This window comes from Anser brachyrhynchus, assembly GCF_964034855.1.
Source record: "Anser brachyrhynchus genome assembly, chromosome: 8".
NCBI classification, from domain to species: Eukaryota; Metazoa; Chordata; class Aves; order Anseriformes; family Anatidae; genus Anser; species Anser brachyrhynchus.
Genome location: NC_137702.1, coordinates 10,272,280 through 10,289,100, shown reverse-complemented (window position 1 = coordinate 10,289,100; position 16,821 = coordinate 10,272,280). Strand labels below are relative to the sequence as shown.

General features: G+C 51.9%; 1 protein-coding gene across 1 annotated transcript in view; it reads right to left on the bottom strand.

Annotated features, from left to right (window-relative positions):
• ZSWIM5 (zinc finger SWIM-type containing 5) overlaps positions 1-13,629 on the bottom strand; it is an 89,582-nt gene extending 75,953 nt beyond the window's left edge. The window contains 2 exon segments of the mRNA XM_080601388.1: positions 12,855-12,952; positions 12,954-13,629. Coding sequence (XP_080457514.1) covers positions 12,855-12,952; positions 12,954-13,603 — 748 coding nt within the window. The 5' untranslated portion in view covers positions 13,604-13,629.
• Between the last annotated feature and the right edge of the window lie 3,192 nt (positions 13,630-16,821).

Genomic DNA, 16,821 nt, shown 5'->3' with positions numbered 1-16,821 from the left:
GGGACCAGGCTCCTGATCACCATAAGCCCTTAACATGGGAGGGGGGAGACACGCTGGCATCCCAGAGACGTTGCAGTCATCATCCTTTTAAGAACTTGCCTTCAGTGAATACTGACACCAGGCTGTCACAAGGGCCCCACCCAAAGGCAGGCTGCGCCCCAGTCTCCCAAACCCCTCATTTGGGGTCCCGTGGTGGCAGCCCCCTGCCGTAGCCCCCATTTCTCCATCAGCTGCCACAGCAGCTCATTAGGGCCCAGGTAGGAGAGGCAGCGTCTCTACGGGCTCGTCGAGGGCTGATCCGCAGCGGGCAATTCCCACTGCTTAATGACCTGAGACCGTCCGAGTCGGCAGCAAATGGGAAAGGGAATCTTCTCATTTGTTACCCATCCCCACGTCCTGATAAAAAGAATGATTACACTTTTAAGTTCGAACAATTCCCTGCAGTTGTAGCCATGTCATATCTAGATTGTCTAATTTACATGCATATTCATAATCCCTGTGTATTTAATTAAATTCTTCAATCCCTGGAGTGTCTTTCCTAAACAATAGTAATTTATCTTGCACAGATAAGGGTGCCCTCGATTTATTCCACTCTGTAGCTAACAGCATTTCCTTCTGATCAAGGGTAGGAAGCAAAACTCGTACAGAGGGAATCTTTAAATATATTTAAATTGCAAGATTAGCCTGCTTTTCTTTCTTTTTCTCTCACCCCAAGTTACCCTTTTAAATGATAAATAAATTCTCCTGAGTTCCGAGGAAAACCTTTCACCCAATGTCCTGATAACAGCTGCATGCCCCAAAAGCAAGAACGCATTTATCCAGCATGGTCCACAGGACCTCAGCACACACCTTTCACCGCAGGCTGTAAACTCGTCCATCACAGCCCATAGCAAATGAATCCTACAGTAAAATGTCACAGGAGCAGTTCCAGGAGGACCAAGCCCTTCATCTTGCCAGCAAACATCCCAAGGCCCTACAATAGGGATGCTGGCCCTTGTGGGGCCGTTACTTGACCGATGGCTTCGGTCATCGCAGAGACAGAAAAGGCACCAAAGAGACGCCTCCTTCTCCAGAACATTAACCCCATTCATATATTAGCACAGGGAATTTAACTCTGACTGCAATTAGAAAAGTGTTAAAATATTTAGCAAAGTCAAACTGCTGAGAACGTCATGATGAGGAAGGGGAAAAGAAAAAAAAATCTGACTATTATTATTATTACACGGCTCTCCCAGACCTCATCCGCAGTTGCAGGACAGCACTGATGCCGGGGGGAGAAGTACTGGTTTCCTCAAAAGCCCAAGGCCACCAGAGCCCAGCTCTGCTCCACCACCGCATCGCAGCCGTGGCCTAACAACTGCAGCCCTGCACAGCTGCTTCTGGCTGACTCAACGAAGAGTCACCATCCTTTAAATCGGGTTGCTTTTCCCCCTAGTGCGACAACCCTTTCCCAGAAGTAACGGGCAAGCCACGCTGCCCCACAAAAGCTGGGCTCGGCACGCTCCCACAGCGAGCGTCACATCCGAAGGTGCTGTCCTCCACCGGTAACGCTGAGCCTGCCCACTGACACAGCCTGCAGCTGCCAAATCCTCTTCCCCAGGAATTTGTAGCTGGATTCAGACATTCCCAGCCTGTTACTTATTCTAATGCTTTCAGCTCTCTGGAGTACAGGGACATCCTGTCTTAAACCTGCCGAGGCTCATGCCAAGAAGACATCTGCTCGGAAGGCAGCCTCCGGCCAGGAGGGCTGCATTCCCGTCCCTGCAAGAGCCCAAACATGCCCTTGCACCCACAAAGCTCAGCCAGCTCTCCGCAGGGCCAGCAGCAAGGAAAGCCACCCAGGCAAACCACAGTTCCCGTTCCCACTTCAGAAGCCCTGCAGGGTTTTTAGACCTTGGAAACATTTCTTCCTACTCAGGGCATTTTTAGGTTAATGGTTCATCAAACCTCACAGTCCAGGAAGCCTCAGAGTGGCTGACCAGTGTGTGGGTGTGGGGACGGGTGGGGAGAAAAAAAAAACCTCAGACATCGGCGCTTCCCACAGGACTTGAACCACAGGCTCTGTGCTAAGCCAGGAGCCACCAGAAATGAGCCAAAAACCAGGCAGACGGGCAGCGCCGAGAGGGAAAAACCTCACTACTGCTTTGTGTCTCTTCCAGATACGGTGAGCACAGACAGCAAACGATCACTCAGCGAAAGCATCGGTCTCATTTTCAGGATGTTCTCCAAAAGGCAGCATTTCCATGTGAGAAGCAGCCATGCCGGCTAAGCCCTTCTGCAAATACTCACGGGTGCCAAGCTGTACCAGCAGCGATGGGAGACGACAGTGACGCCTGCAGAGGGAACAAGCGACATTTGACCTCTCCATTTGCCCAGGTCCTTCTTTCCTAAGCTTTATTTTAAAGTGCATTATTCAAGTGCAAAAGCATTGGTCGTTTTGGGGAGAGCCCTCCAAACCCAGCTCACCTTACTTGTATGTTATTCCCACTCCTCCCACATCATCCCAGCAACAATGGTCAAGTGGTGACCAGAAACCAGCTTTCTGTCTTTTTCCCATATAACCAGTAACTCCCAAACTGGGAAGCAAATTTCTGTTCCCAATACACCTCACCTGCATGGGAACAGCCTGGCCTTGCCAATCGCTCTAAAGCAGCAGAAAGCAAGGGCACGTGCTGCTGTTTGCCATCCGTTTGCTGTGATGGTTTAAGAACCCACTGTCCTCGTGCTGCAGAGGGCTTTGAGGTTTTTAACAGTGAAAAAAAAACTGGAAACAGTTTTCTGAAATTAGCAACCTCATAAACCAGCATCTGAATTTGCTCCTAGATGTCAAAACATTGGCTGCCAGCAAGGACACCTGAAGGGGGTTTAGTTGAAGAACGTGACTTTAATCCAGTGGGACAGAGTCCATGCAGCTGAAGCACACCAAATGAAACTCAGAAGATAGGGAGAGCTCGAGGAAGGGGAGGCAATGCACATTTCCATGCCATCTAGTGCATTCTGAAAAAGAGCCATGGGACGAAGCTACACTCCACACCATTTCAGAGGGCATAGCTTAAACAGCACTCCAAACCCCACTGCTTCTTCTTGGGCATCCCCACAAGCATCTGCTTCACACCTGTCACAGACAAGCAATATTTTCCACAGTGGGAAGCAAATGAAGAGGAGCAGCACACCGGAAACCACCAAGCTCCCCATCACGTTTGGTCACACATCAGTCTGCTTTTCTCCCTGACAAAAAAAAAAAAAAGGCAGGAGCCTTTATGGTCCAGCATCATCACGAAGCCAAAAGAGCAGAAGAACACACGTTGCCATCCCACCTTTCACAGCAGGTGTCTCCTTAAAAAAGGCACTCTCCTCTGCCATCCTCCAGTCTCTGGGAGTTACCTCCCAATGCGACAGGTCGAGGGACACAGGAGGAGCCGCCACGTGAGGAGATGGCAGGGGACCATGCCAGGCGCTGGAGACATTTGAGTGCAGAATTACAGGGAGGGGGCACTGCGCTGCACCGCCACTTCAGCCAAATATTCTCCTCACAATCAGCACTTGGCAACCCCATGGTGTCTTCAAACTACTAAAAGCATCTGCTAACGATGCCGGCTGACCTCAGACCCAGCCAACCTGCTGAGACCTCCGGAGAAACCATCTCTTTCGCTGTTCAAGTCTTCAGAGAGCACAGCTGAACCCGGCAACTCCCCCCCCCCCCCCCAAAAAAAAACCAAAAATATAATAGTATTTCAGAAGTGGAGTTTACAGCCTGATTTTTCAACTTTCAGGCCAGATGCCTCTTATTTTAGCAAGTATGTCAAACAGGGCTAGTCCACAATTTATGGATCAAATAAGAAAAGCTTAAAGAGGAGAGACTCAAGAGGCAGAAAATACTTTTCAACAGGAAAAACGAAATGAAATATAAGATTTGCCTCAAAATGCAACAGACCCATGGGACAAATTAAAAAAGGAAACCATAAAATGCTTGCCCAACTCCTTTTCTAATTCTTACATCTGTTACTTTACTGTAAAGTTTCATCTACTGTGTATAATTAGATATATGTGTATATGTACATACAGATTTCTTTGAGATATGTGTACAGTTTTTAACCCCAAAGAAATTCTTAACGATGCTCACTGGAAAAAGGAAAAAAAAAAAAAAGAAGCTGCAATAAGAGCTACTGTGGAAGAAAGGAATAGCAATGACACACAAAGGTCTGAGGGACGCTGCATTGCAAACAGGCTTCAGCCTGTGCTCTACAGAGCAGCACGAGGAAGGCAGCAAGGAAACATCAGCCGATGGTTGCTCAGCGCCAGGAACATGATGAAGAGCTGAGATCTGGAAATGGGTTGCAAATCCCTGACACGGAGTAAATCCCGAGGAACCAGGGGCAGCAGTGTATATGCTGTATCCCATCACCATGCCTGCTCTGCTGCCCCGCTCAGCCCCAACCTGGGCCACTCAATGCTCCAGAGGGCCTGGGGACAGGCCTTCCTATGGGCCTTCCCATCCTGACCTGACTCCTGCAAAACAGAAACCAGCCTGTTTTCGATTTGCTAGGAAAAGATGGAGGCCGCTGGGTGTTTCTTGATCCACGAGAGGGTTATTTACCCAGAGATGGGAAACAAAGCCGAAAGAAATACGGCTGCTGATTCCAGTGCTAAAAATCCGGCAATATAAATAGGTACCACTACAAGCCCCAAGGTCCTCCAAGAGCAGCCATCAAATGCCATCACACCTCATGGTTAAGCACTGAAAATGTGCACAAGGAGGGAAGGAAACTGCATCCACTTCTATGGGAAGATCCAAGCACCCCGTGTTTTACCAGGGTACGGGAAGGGGCAACACAACTGCAAGTACCCCAGTGTCACAGCCGCTGGGGATCCATCAGGATCTGCACAGTGGACCCTCCTGGGAGAGGCAGACCTGCCTCGGAGCAGGAATAAAACCATGGCGCTAGGGAACACCAGGCATCCACCAGCCGAGCTGCGAGGATGAAGTATTCCTCTGGAAACAATCAGGCTCCCTAATAACAGGGCTGCAGCCTCCGTCTGAAAGGGAGGGAGGAGGAGCAGGCGGGGAGAGAGGGACTCGCTGGATATTTATCCCATCCTCATCTTTGTGTTATCAGTACCCCGGTATCAGCATTGTTCAAAATGGCTGCTTAGATGGTTGCCAGCAGCAACAACAGAATCGGTCCATCTGCTGGCATTCTCTCTAATCCATCTCAAACACTCTTCTTCTTTTTAAATGCACACAGGGAAAAGAGAAAAAAAAAGTCTGCCTTGTACAAAGAAACAGAATCCTCCTATAACAGAGCCTTTTAACTAGATTTTATGCCACCCCTGTTTCCAGGACACACAGACAAAAGTTAATTTTACGATAAAAGAACCAGTGTAAGGTGCTTTTTTGTTATGAGATCAGAAAGCAAATGGAATTTGAATTGTCTGCAGTGGCATGTATCTGACAAAGATTAATTTAAACAGATATTGTCTCTGAAACCAAAGTCCATTGAACGGCTTCACAGCCCATCAACCATGCGAAAGCAGCTCCTCCAGCAGCACTGCTGACTCCACCACTTTCTTTAAAAATGGCTTAACCTATTTCTTGTAAGATAAAAGGTCATATATAGTTCTATTTTACAAACCCATAATAGCCAAAGCCACACCAAGCAAGGACAATTGGAAGAAAATAATAAAGGGGGGGGGATTTCCTCCCCCTTCGCAGACAGATGCTCGACACTCACTGTGTATTTCTCAAAGTGCGCTGGCAGCGTGCGGTCCCAGCGCCACTGAAATATTTCAGCATCATTAGACTATAATAAAATCCCGTGGCCTTTGCAGGTCGCTGGTGGGGCCTGGAGGAGCCCAGGGCAGCTTCCTGCAAACAGCACAGGACGCTCCCTCCAAAGACACATAAAGCAATGCAGGCCGTGCCGATCGAGACAGCTGCTCGAGCTTCAGTGGGACATGCACACACACACACACACAAAAAGCTACAGATATCCAAATCCTGCCATTTCTTTCCTTTTATGTTCCCAGTTTATAAGGAGCACCACGGGGAAAACACTACCAGGGAGTTTCAGAGCATTTGATACAGCAACAGCCCAGCTTTGGGAAAAGAATGAAGGAAAAGCAAAATAAAAGATGACAGCCAGAAGTACTTTTAATATGGTTTCAGTATTTTCAAGAGAAAGCTTCTGTACAAAGAACAGCCAATGAACCGTTACCAAAATAAACACAACTGTCTTAAAAAAGAATTAAAAAAATATTTATCATCATAAAGAAAATCAAAAAAGATGAGAACCAGCGAGCGAAAGACAGAAAATACATTTGTTTTTCATTCTCCGGATACGCTCCTTTTAATTTGGCATCCAAAACCATTGTAATTCATTAATGCAAATTTTATTTATCTCAGGGATCCATTTGTTGCTCTGCCACTCCTCTGACAGGGCACTTGTCTTCATCAAGGGATCCAAGCAGCCAGGGCGCAGTGCATGGTGTCGCCTGCCATCGCTGCCCCAGAAGGCACACAGCACTGGTGCCCCATAAAGGCTGTTACTGGTGTCCCCAGCAGTCACCCACGCCCTGCACAAGGGTGGCCAGGGCTCCTGGAACAGAGGCAGAGTCCATCCTGCACTCACCAAGGTCTCTGAGGCAGGGGGACCTACGTTCCCCCCACAGTGAGGGGCCGCAGGGTACTGTCCCCAGGGGCAAACCAGCAACATCCCACTGGGGGAGACCCCAGGAGGGATGCGACTGGGATGTGGCATCCGCTGGGGATGGGGGCTGCTTTCTGGCCGAGCAGGGGCCACGGTGCAGTGCTGCCTTCCCCTGGGCTTCAAAAGCCAGACCGACATACAACCAACCATACACACAACCTCTCCGAGCTGTCATCCCAGCAGGTCTGCCTCCTAAGCACATTTGTGGCTTTTGTTTTGAATGATGTGGGAAAAGCCAACGAAAATAAATAAAATTAATTTTAAAAAATGAAAAACGTAGAACGCAACAAGTAAAGGCACGGGATTTTATAATTTGTGCATTACTTTAACTGCACCGTTTTACAAGGGCTAACCCCAATCCTGCACAAAATCCTAAGCCGTAAGCTTGAGACAAAAAGCAAATGCTCTTAAAATGCAGCACCGGAAAATCCTTTTGGAGAGAAATGTGGTGGTGTCATGCACAGGTGAATCCTCAGCATTTAATAAAGCACAGACATAGCACCAACCAAATGGAATCTATTAATATTTAAACATCATGATTAAAAAAGAGTCTTTGAAAAATTGAATTTTTGCTCCTGGGACATTTCATTGTAAAAACATGAAGATGCTTTCCCCCTCTGCATCCCCAAGTGAAGCACTACAAGCTGTTCCTGCAGGATCTGCGCTTCTCTGCAAGACATTATCAGGCCCATTCGCAGCTCCTGCTGCAAAGGCAGAAGTCAGGAGTCACGCATTAACGTCCTTCATGCTTGTTAATGTAGTATTAGCAGCAAGTATTAATGTAGTCAAGGCTCAGTGTCTTTCAGTTTTTGTTTTCATTGGGAAACAGACTGGTCTGTATCGATGCTGGGAAGCCACCTTCTTCCCCTCCTCTCACCCCTACAAGACCAGGGGTACGACAACCCCATGGCATAACCTCTTCAGGACAGCACTGAGGTGAGGGTAGGACACACCAGGAGTTTATTTAACAGCCTTGCAACAGGCATCCCACACCTCCAGCTCTTCGCAAGCAGTGCTTCAGAGCTGGGTGAAGTGATGTCCTGGCTGGCCTCTTGCTGAACACCCCTGTTCTTGGCTGCCTTGTGGGAGGGCGAGTCAAGCAGAGAGGGGAAACGCTGCAGCTCCTCCCGAAATCCCGCCTCGGCATCTTTCCAACGTGAGCAATTCCAGCCTTGAGTACAGTGGGCAGGAGGGGAAAAAACTGTATCACAGCTAAACACCAAGCTCTGCACGCCCTAAATGCAAAATCCCTGAAATTAAACACGTAAGCCCATGAATTAACTCTTCCACCCTAATGCTAACAAGATTTTTTTTTAAAACATATTTCCAAAGAAAATTAAAAGCTGCCACACCACAAGAGACAATTCACAGCTGGATGTGACTTTACAGCGATATCAGATGAGGGAAATGCTAGACGAGCTCGTTGAAGTTTTCCAAAAGTTCTATCTTAGGTTTGAGGGAATAACCATAAAGCATCCGACATCAAAGCAAGCATCAAATAACAGCGAAGCACATTCCCTCACACAAAGCTTCAGAAACAAAGCACGCAGGCACATGTGTTTCATGTTACTGCAATTTTAGCACAGTTAAATATTTCCTAAGAGATTCCTTCTATATGTGACCAAAATTAAAATCCGCTGTAAACAACTCACATGCTGGAAGCAGAGAAGGCCAGCTCCTCACCTGGGCTAAGCATGCATTTCCAGGAGCGTCGGTAAGCTCCTGCTGCTGCCTGCTCAAGCCAGAAACCAGGACTTCAAACACGTTGCCTCTGAAAAGCTCTTCAAACTTATTTATTCTTAAAGCCAAAATTAAATGTTTTATTTCTCCTGTTTTCCTTTTTCCACTTTTTTCCTTAGCCTCTTTAAGCTAGCATCATTTCGCCTTGAGATAAAAAAAAAAAGAGTCCCTGCTTCAGAGGGTCTTGTATTTCAAAAAAAAAAAAAAGACGACTCAAAAGCCAATAAATAAATCTGCTCAAGAAAACAAAAAAAACCCACACCCCAAGTTAAAATTCCAGCTGTCAAAGTTTTCCTAGCTCTCCCTGCATGGCCAGCAAAAACCTCTGGTGTTTTTCATCAGCTCCGATCCCAGTTTCAGTAACACAGTCCAGACCACACTCAAGAAATATCTCACCTATGAGGGAGCAGCAATAAACAGATCATAAGAATTAATGTCTAAGAATCCTTTGTTTTAATTATGTATTTTAAGAAAAAATAATTAGAAATGGAAAGGGCATAATATATATTTAAAGCCTTCATCACGATAGGACTAATGAACCTCTGCCAACCCCTTTTATGTGGTCTAGAGTATTTTAATATACATGGGAGGATAATCCACCTGTAAAAAACAATAAACTAAAAATTAATTAGTAAATTGGAGACATGCTGTATGACAGCTACCCCACCCAAGAACCGAGGGCATACAGACAAACGGAGCTCCCTGAGAGTGTTCTGACGTGGGACGTTGGGTTTCAACGTGCAACCCAAGCCATGTTTCACGAAGCCCGGCATGCTTCCAAACCCGCTCCTGCCAGACGCGATCTCACAACCAGACCCAGCTCTTTACATAAAACAAAAAGAGCCATAACCAGACCTAGAGAGCCCCACAAAAGTGTTTTCCCCAAAATAAACAGCTCTATAAAGAGGGAAACCATCTACAGTTTTAAAAACAACTGTATGCGGATTTAGCCTCAGCCCTCTAAGACATCACAGGTGAGGGAAACCAAACGCTTGCCTTCTCTTTTTGTCTGGGGGAAAAAAAAACTAAAAGTACTAAAAACACCATGATTGTTTCTACCTCTGACGCTGCATTTCTGCGGGTATCCATGCAAATGACGACTGATAGATGTTGAAAAAGTGGGTAAAACAGCAAGCTCCCAAACCAGCACTCCCCACGCTCCGGGCATCGCACCTCTCAGCACGCCCAGCAGGCTGCCGGAGCAGCACCCAGCAAGACAGGATTCAGGATTATTTGTGGGTTTGAGGACCACTGTTTACAAAGGCAGTGCATTTTAAAGCCCTGCCTCATTGTTTCTCTAACAGCTCGTGTGAATTCTGCTCCAGCTGGCACACCAGGGCACGAGGGCTCATCGAAGAGCTCCCACTCGGTGCAGAGCAACGCCAAGCTCAATGCTTCTGCTGCAGGAACAAGTGTCCTTCCCAACAGTAATCATAAAAGCCATTAACAAGGAAAACTCCCCCTAAAGCCCCTACAGACACTTGCCCACCCATACGCAGCCATGACAACTCAAGGGCAAACTGCATTATACTATATTAGGAAGCGCAAGCTAGAAACGTGAATTTGTTATGCTGGATAACAGCCTGCTGTCAAAATCCACCAAAGGTCTTTTCTGTCTCCAAGAACCCAAGAGATAATGGTGTAAAACTTTTGTTCATAAATATTTATGCGAGGGAACTTGTTAAAAATTAACCGCCACCGTTAAAGGTTTTGTATCCTTTAGGATTCCCGGCATGCAGCGCAGTCGCATGCTTTATATTAAGCCTGGCATTTCTGCATTCCTTTCCTGCATGCTTTTGTCATTTGTCTAAAAATTAAAAGAAAAAAAAAACCCACACACCACACACACACAAAGACGGGATCTGTACACATAATAATAAAGCAGTTTTTAAGAAGACAAAGATGCCTGTGTTCAACATCCAAGATCTTTCTTTGAGAAAAAAAAAATCAATTTAATGACTCCAGTGAGATCAGGGTTTAAGCCTCGTTTAAGTTTTACTAAGCATGAAGGAATTATTGGTTGATAACGTGGCATACATGTTTTTCTCAGAGCTGCCAGCTCTGTAAGCGGGGGAGCTGGGGGCGGACACAGGATGAGAGCCCTCTCCCCGCCACCTCCGAGCCCAGGAAGGCCATTCCACTTGGATCTTACTTGAACATTTTTCAAGTAGACTTTCCAACCACAGAGCGAAGGAATTTCACATCCGCACAATCCTCATTTTTTCGCAGGTCTGAGTCAGAAACGCAACTGCGCAAACATCTGATCTTTATTAGCAGCACCTCTCGGCCGCGCCAGCCTCAGGTTGCGATGCTCACGGCCGTCCACGACAGAGATCGTTTGAGGGGAACAGTAGTTTTGATTTAGCGCTGGTGAGCATTGAGTAAGCCAGGGTTTTTTTTTTTTCCAAGTCATAATGGTTCCCATATAAGCCGACAACCGAGTTCCTATCTTAATTGCAAACACACGCACAGCCACAAAGTGTTTGCGTCTCCGGCGGCTGGAGCTCTTCCACCTCACCTTCCAGCAGCATCCTCGGGATGGATGTGGAAAGTTGGCAGAAGACCTTTCTGCTGCGCCCGAGGTAAACAGGCGGCCCTTCGGGGCGGTTTGCTTTATAAAAACCTCCCTCCGGCTCCACGCTGCAGGGGCTGTGATCAGCCCCCCAGTCCTGCCCACTCTGAAAAGAAACCGCACGTCCCCACGAGCATCGCCTGCCTGCTTCTGTCCCAAGACAAGCTGCGCTCCGGCTGACGCCCCAAACCCACCGCTCGGAAGCAAACCCCATGGGCGAACACCCCGTGCCCCCTTGGTGCTGCAAGGCCGGCAGCAAACACCTCCAGAACGCGCTGCTTCATCCACAAGCCTGCGTCTCGGGAGGACAATGGGTGCCAGCTCTCATTTCAGAGCTCGGTTCAGACATGCCTGGGGATGCGAAACGCCAGGGCTGGGACCGTCCCCGTCCTTCGTCTGTCTCTCCCAAAGGAGCACGGGTGGGACAGGGTGCTCCGAAATGGCGGTGTGAATGACGGATGCCAGCGCCGCCGCTTGGGGACGGGGCGGCCCCGCATGTGTGTGCCCCCCCCCCCCAGATGCCTGACCCCGGCGCTCACCCACGTCACGCACAGCATCGGCCAGCGCCTCTCTCCAAAAAACACCCCCAAAAAGAAATAAACACCCAAACACCCCAAAAAAAAAATAAAAAACCCCGCTACAAGATAAATAAATAAATAAGTAAATCCTTTGTGCGAAACCAGCCCCGGTTTTGGGTGACCTCCATCACCCGCTCCCACGGCGGCTCCCTATGGCAGTGACACTTTGGTCGGCGGCTTAATAAAACATCGCCCACCGTAAGCTATTTCCCCCCCCCCTTTATAATTTTGAAGTTCCCGTGGAGCTACTTCTCTCCTAAAAAAAAAATCTTTGGTTTTTCGGTTTTCAAGTATTTTAAGCAGACTTGGAATAATTAATCGTCTTAACGCAGCCCTTAGAAAATATTAATTCACCCAAAAAAAGGCTATAATCATATCCTCAGAGAAAAACCTTTTGTGTTACGTGAATCTTCACTGCGTCTCCTCAGAGGTGGAAGGAAAATTCTTCTGCTGTTTTCTATTTTCATGTCTCAACTGGAAAATGTTTTGATAATGCTCTTTTGAATGCAAACCGTACCGAATGTGATTTTTTTTTTTCTTCTTTTAGCAGTTTCTTTTTTCCCCCCGAATGGAAGGAGGGCTCTTTAAACAAACGCAGCCCAACTACCCGGCTCCCTCCAACCAAACCCACCCTTCTCCTCACCCATTCACGCCATCCCCGGCGCAGGATGAATTTACATTCCGCATTTGCGAAACAAATCCCAGCCTAAGGTCGTTTCACCGGGCACACGGCGCTGCGATCACCCGCGGGACCAACCGGGCGCGGGTGCGTTTATGCAAACCGCCCCCCCCCGAGCCGCTGCCCCCTTTCAGCGGCTTTCCGATGGGGCCAGGGACTGGAAGGACGGGGCGGGGGGGGCACCACCGTGCCTCCTCCCCCTGCCCTTCCCCTCCAGGAGGGCTCGCAAAAGCCACGGGGGCTGCGCACGGGCATTATTCCCGCATGCCGCCCGCCCCAAATCAGCGCCCCGCCACTCCCCGCGGCGGGGCCAGCCCCGGAATGGGGGGTGTCACACAGAAGCGACAGCGTTTTCCCCGCAGCCCCCTCGGTGCCCGTCGGGGGAAGACCCCCGGGGAGACCCCCGGCCGTTCCCTACGGGGGGGGGGGGGGGGGGCGACACAATGCGGTCCTGCCCCCCGGGGATGCGCTGCGCCGGGAGGGGGCCGTCAAAGAACAAAACGCGGCAGACAAAAGGCTGAAGCTGTTCGGGGGGGGGGGTGGGGGGGGGCACCGTGGAGGTGGGGGGGGGCACTCACCGACTTGCAGCACGTTATCCACCGCGCCGGTCTCCAGCAGGCGGATGCCCCGGCGGAACGGCAGCCCCTCGCCGTGCGGGGCGGCGGGGGCGGCGGGGGGGGGGCGCCGGGGGCCCTGCGGCGGGGCTCTCCTCGCCGGCCGTAACGCCGGCGGCGGGGGCGGCGGCGGCGGCGGGTGCCCCCCCCCCGGCGCTGGCAGCGCTACCGGCGGCGGCGGCGGTGGCGGGGGGGGAGGCGGCGCTGCCGGCGGCGGCGGCGGCGGTGGCGGCGGCGGCGCGGCCGGGCTGGAAGCTGGAGTACATGCAGATCTGGCGCTCGCTGCGGGGGAAGCTCCAGTAGACGATGCGGCGCTGGACGGGCTCCGGGATGCGCTGGAAGCGGCCCTCCACCCGCTCGAAGGCCCAGCTCCCCGCCACCCGCTTGGCCGCCGCGTCCAGCAGCGACTCCGGCTGCAGCAGGCTGCCCGCCCCGCCGACGCCCCCCGACGGCCCCGACCCCCCCGAAGCCGTCCCCGGTCCCGGTGCCCCCGCCGCAGCCCCCGCCGCCGGGCAGCAACCGGCCAGCGCCGCCGGGACCCCGCTGGCCCCCGCCGCCCCCGGCCCCGCGCCGGTCCCCGCGGCCCCCGGCCGGGGGTGAGCGGCCCCGGTGCCCCCCGCCGGGCACGCCCGGGAGCACAAGCGCTTAGGGCCCGGGGCACCGGCGGGCAGAGGCGGCCGGAGCAGCTCCTCTCCCTCTCCTCCCTCCGCCATGGCTGCGACCGACTGAGCCGGGCGAGGGGAGGAGAGACGGGGAGGAGGCACCGGGGGGGGGGGAGGCGGGGGGGACCGGGGGTGGAGACTGGAGGGGGTGGTCCCGCCGGCCCCGAGCCGCCCTCTGTCGGGGCGGGCCCTGCTGCGGCCCCCCCGGGGCTCCTGCCCCGGGTGGGGGTCGGGGGGAGAGGGGCTGGAGCCCCCCCCCGGGGGGGCCGAGGCTCCGGCGGTGCTCCTGGAGGTGCCCCGGGCGGCCGGGGGCTGCGGGGGCCGCACAAGTCGCCGTCGGGTGCACGCCGGGTGCCGCAGCACTGCTGCCATCCCACATCGGCCCCACAAACGCAGCGAGGTGGCCGCGAGCTGCCTCTGCTGCGGCTGAGCGTGGTGGCAGCACCCCCAGGACAGCACGGCACAGGGCCGGTGCTGCTGCCCTGCCTTCCAGGGCTGGGTGCTTTGATCCCCTGCCCAGTGGGGATGCCGTCCTGGGACTTCCCCCAGAAATACATCCCCCAGAAGTGCATTCCCCAGAAATCCTTTGTCCCGCCTATCTATTCCTATTCCTATTCCTATTCCTATCCCTATTCCTATTCCTATTCCTATTCCTATTCCTATTCCTATCCCTATCCCTATCCCTATCCCTATCCCTATCCCTATCCCTATCCCTATCCCTATCCCTATTCCTATTCCTATTCCTATTCCTATTCCTATTCCTATTCCTATTCCTATTCCTATTCCTATTCCTATTCCTATTCCTATTCCTATTCCTATTCCTATTCCTATTCCTATTCCTATTCCTATTCCTATTCCTATTCCTAATCTCCTATTTACTCTTACCAAAAGAGCAAGAGCACATTTCCTGGAATAACAGGGCGATGCAACCGGAGAACAGGAAATAATTCTGCACCTTTGCTATGCCACAAGACACCTCCGAGCCCAAGGTCTTCTTTGCAGGACTCGGAAGGAAGGGGTCAGGTCCCAGGCAGGTAATGGGAGCGGTAATGGTAATCGATGAAGGGCAGGAAGAGGTTTTTCTTGAAGGCTGAGGTGCTCCTCGCTGCCGTTCAAGATAACCACTGCTAACAGGCAGCCTCATTTACCTTTTCCCCAGGAACCTGCCCCAAGGCAGAGCAAGCCGTCCCAGTGAGCCCGCACGATACTGGGACACAGACCCCCGCCTGCCTGGTCCTTACAGAGCTCAGCCCTTACTTGCCAAGTCCCAGACGGTGCCAATAAAGAGGATGTTTAACTTCAGCCCGAGCATGGATGTTTCTCATTCCCAATGAGCTGACTCCTCACTGCATACATGTATCATCCAGGCTCAAATCAAAGCAAGGTCAGGGCAGTGGCTGGCCAGTCAGTCTCTGGGGGGTTACCGTGTTATTTCAAAGACAAATCAATCTATTCTTCCTTTCCCTCTTCGACCTAACATCAGTTGCTCTCCCCACTCCTCCCCATCTCTCCCTATCCCTTTCATTACTGCCTCGAATGTCCAAGAGGGGATTTCTCCTGCCCTGGAGAACACGGACAGATGTCTTCTCGTGGCTAAACCTCAGCCTCCCGCCCAGTCCCTGATGCTGCTCACAGGCCTGGAACCAGCAACATCAAGAATTCACCCCACACTTTCATGAGCCTGGCCTTTTGCGGAGCCTCTGCCACAAACAGCCCCGGTTTCCCTCCCGGGTTTGAGGTTATTTGGGAAGGGTGCCCCATGCCATGATGCACTGACTCCAGCTGCTGTGGGCTGGGTGTTGGTGTCGTTAACAACACACTGACTGCTCGTGCAGAGCATTTTAGCTTGAGTCCCCAGCTAGAAAATGTACAGCCGCAGGGGCTGGAGCCCTGCTGGGTGTCACAGGAATGTCTCTAGGTGTCAGCTCAGTCACAGGTCCAGGTTAAGCTGCAGGCGCTGCAGGGCAAGAAATCTGCCACAAACTGAATTTGAGCCCCAACACAGCATCCTGCCGAGATGCCCGCTGCTCCCTGCAGGCTTTTGACACCTCTGCCTGCTTTGTGGCGGGCAAGGACAAGCGCTGGGAAGTCCCACATCAGCACACGCACCCCCTGGGGTGGCTGCTCTCCTCCCTCCCCACCACATCCCAACCCCGCCGCCAGCCCAAACGCTGCCTTTCCCTGGGCGTTTTTCCTTCTGTGTGACGCTCCCGAGCCCCTTTGACATTGCTTTGACTCTGAACAGTTAACGTGGTGCCCTCGGTAACGTGGATAACGCCGGCTGAGCCTTGCAGAGATAAGAGCAGCGCTTCGCAGGACCCAGCGAGCACCAGGAAAGTCCTCTGCCGACAGATGAAGAGATGCAAGCGCAGCAGAAGCTTTATGGCCAATTAATGACTGGAAAGGAGCTAGATAGCAGAGTGCGGGCGGCTACCAAGCTCCAGCTCAGGCCACCCAGAGGATTTGCTGCTCCGAAGCAGCCAAGGCCGGGTTTATCGGCAGCCAAGCTCCCTGCCGCAGCCTCCAGCACTCGCTGGAAGGGAGCAGCCTCTGCCCTTCCCATGCCGTGCTGCTCGGAGCAGAGGTAGCGAGGGCAAGGACACGGGCAGCGACCCAGCCACGTCTCCCTGCCTCAATGCACTTGGGAGCAGCAGGGTCTATCGCCCCAGGTATTTATCCCTTCACATCCCTGCGGATCCGATGCCCAGGGAGGGGCAGAGACCTTCGCTTCACAAAATAATTGGCCTTACAAGCGAGGGGAGCAATACCTTGGTGTGGCTGCCCGTGGGGTTGAGCCCTATTTTTAGATTCTCCATTGCCTAGCAAGGTCTCCAGCGAAGTATAAGCTGGAGCTGGAGCCTTTTGCCATCAAACTGTTTGAATCCCCTGTGGATTCTCCGCAGACTCATTAGCGTTGGGTTATTGCTATGCTCCTCTTTCAGCAGGGACTCTAATAAAGCCGGTTTTCACAACCCAGCCACCTATTTTATGAAACTTTCTAGCACCGACAACCTCAGGGACCTCCTTTAGATGTGAGTGCAGTTGTCCCTGCAGTCGAAAGAGAAGTGCAAGGACTGAAAGGTCCCTCTCCTCTCCCCATACACGGGCCAGAGTCTCAGATCAGGTGCGGGATGGCTGCTCTCACACTCGTTTAGGCACAGAAATGACTCCGCTCACACGTGTGGCTCTGTTCCTGCAGCCCTCGGCTCCCCCCATACCCCAGCAGGGAGCTCTGGCTCTTGGGGAGCTGTTTTTCCCTCTCCACGCCC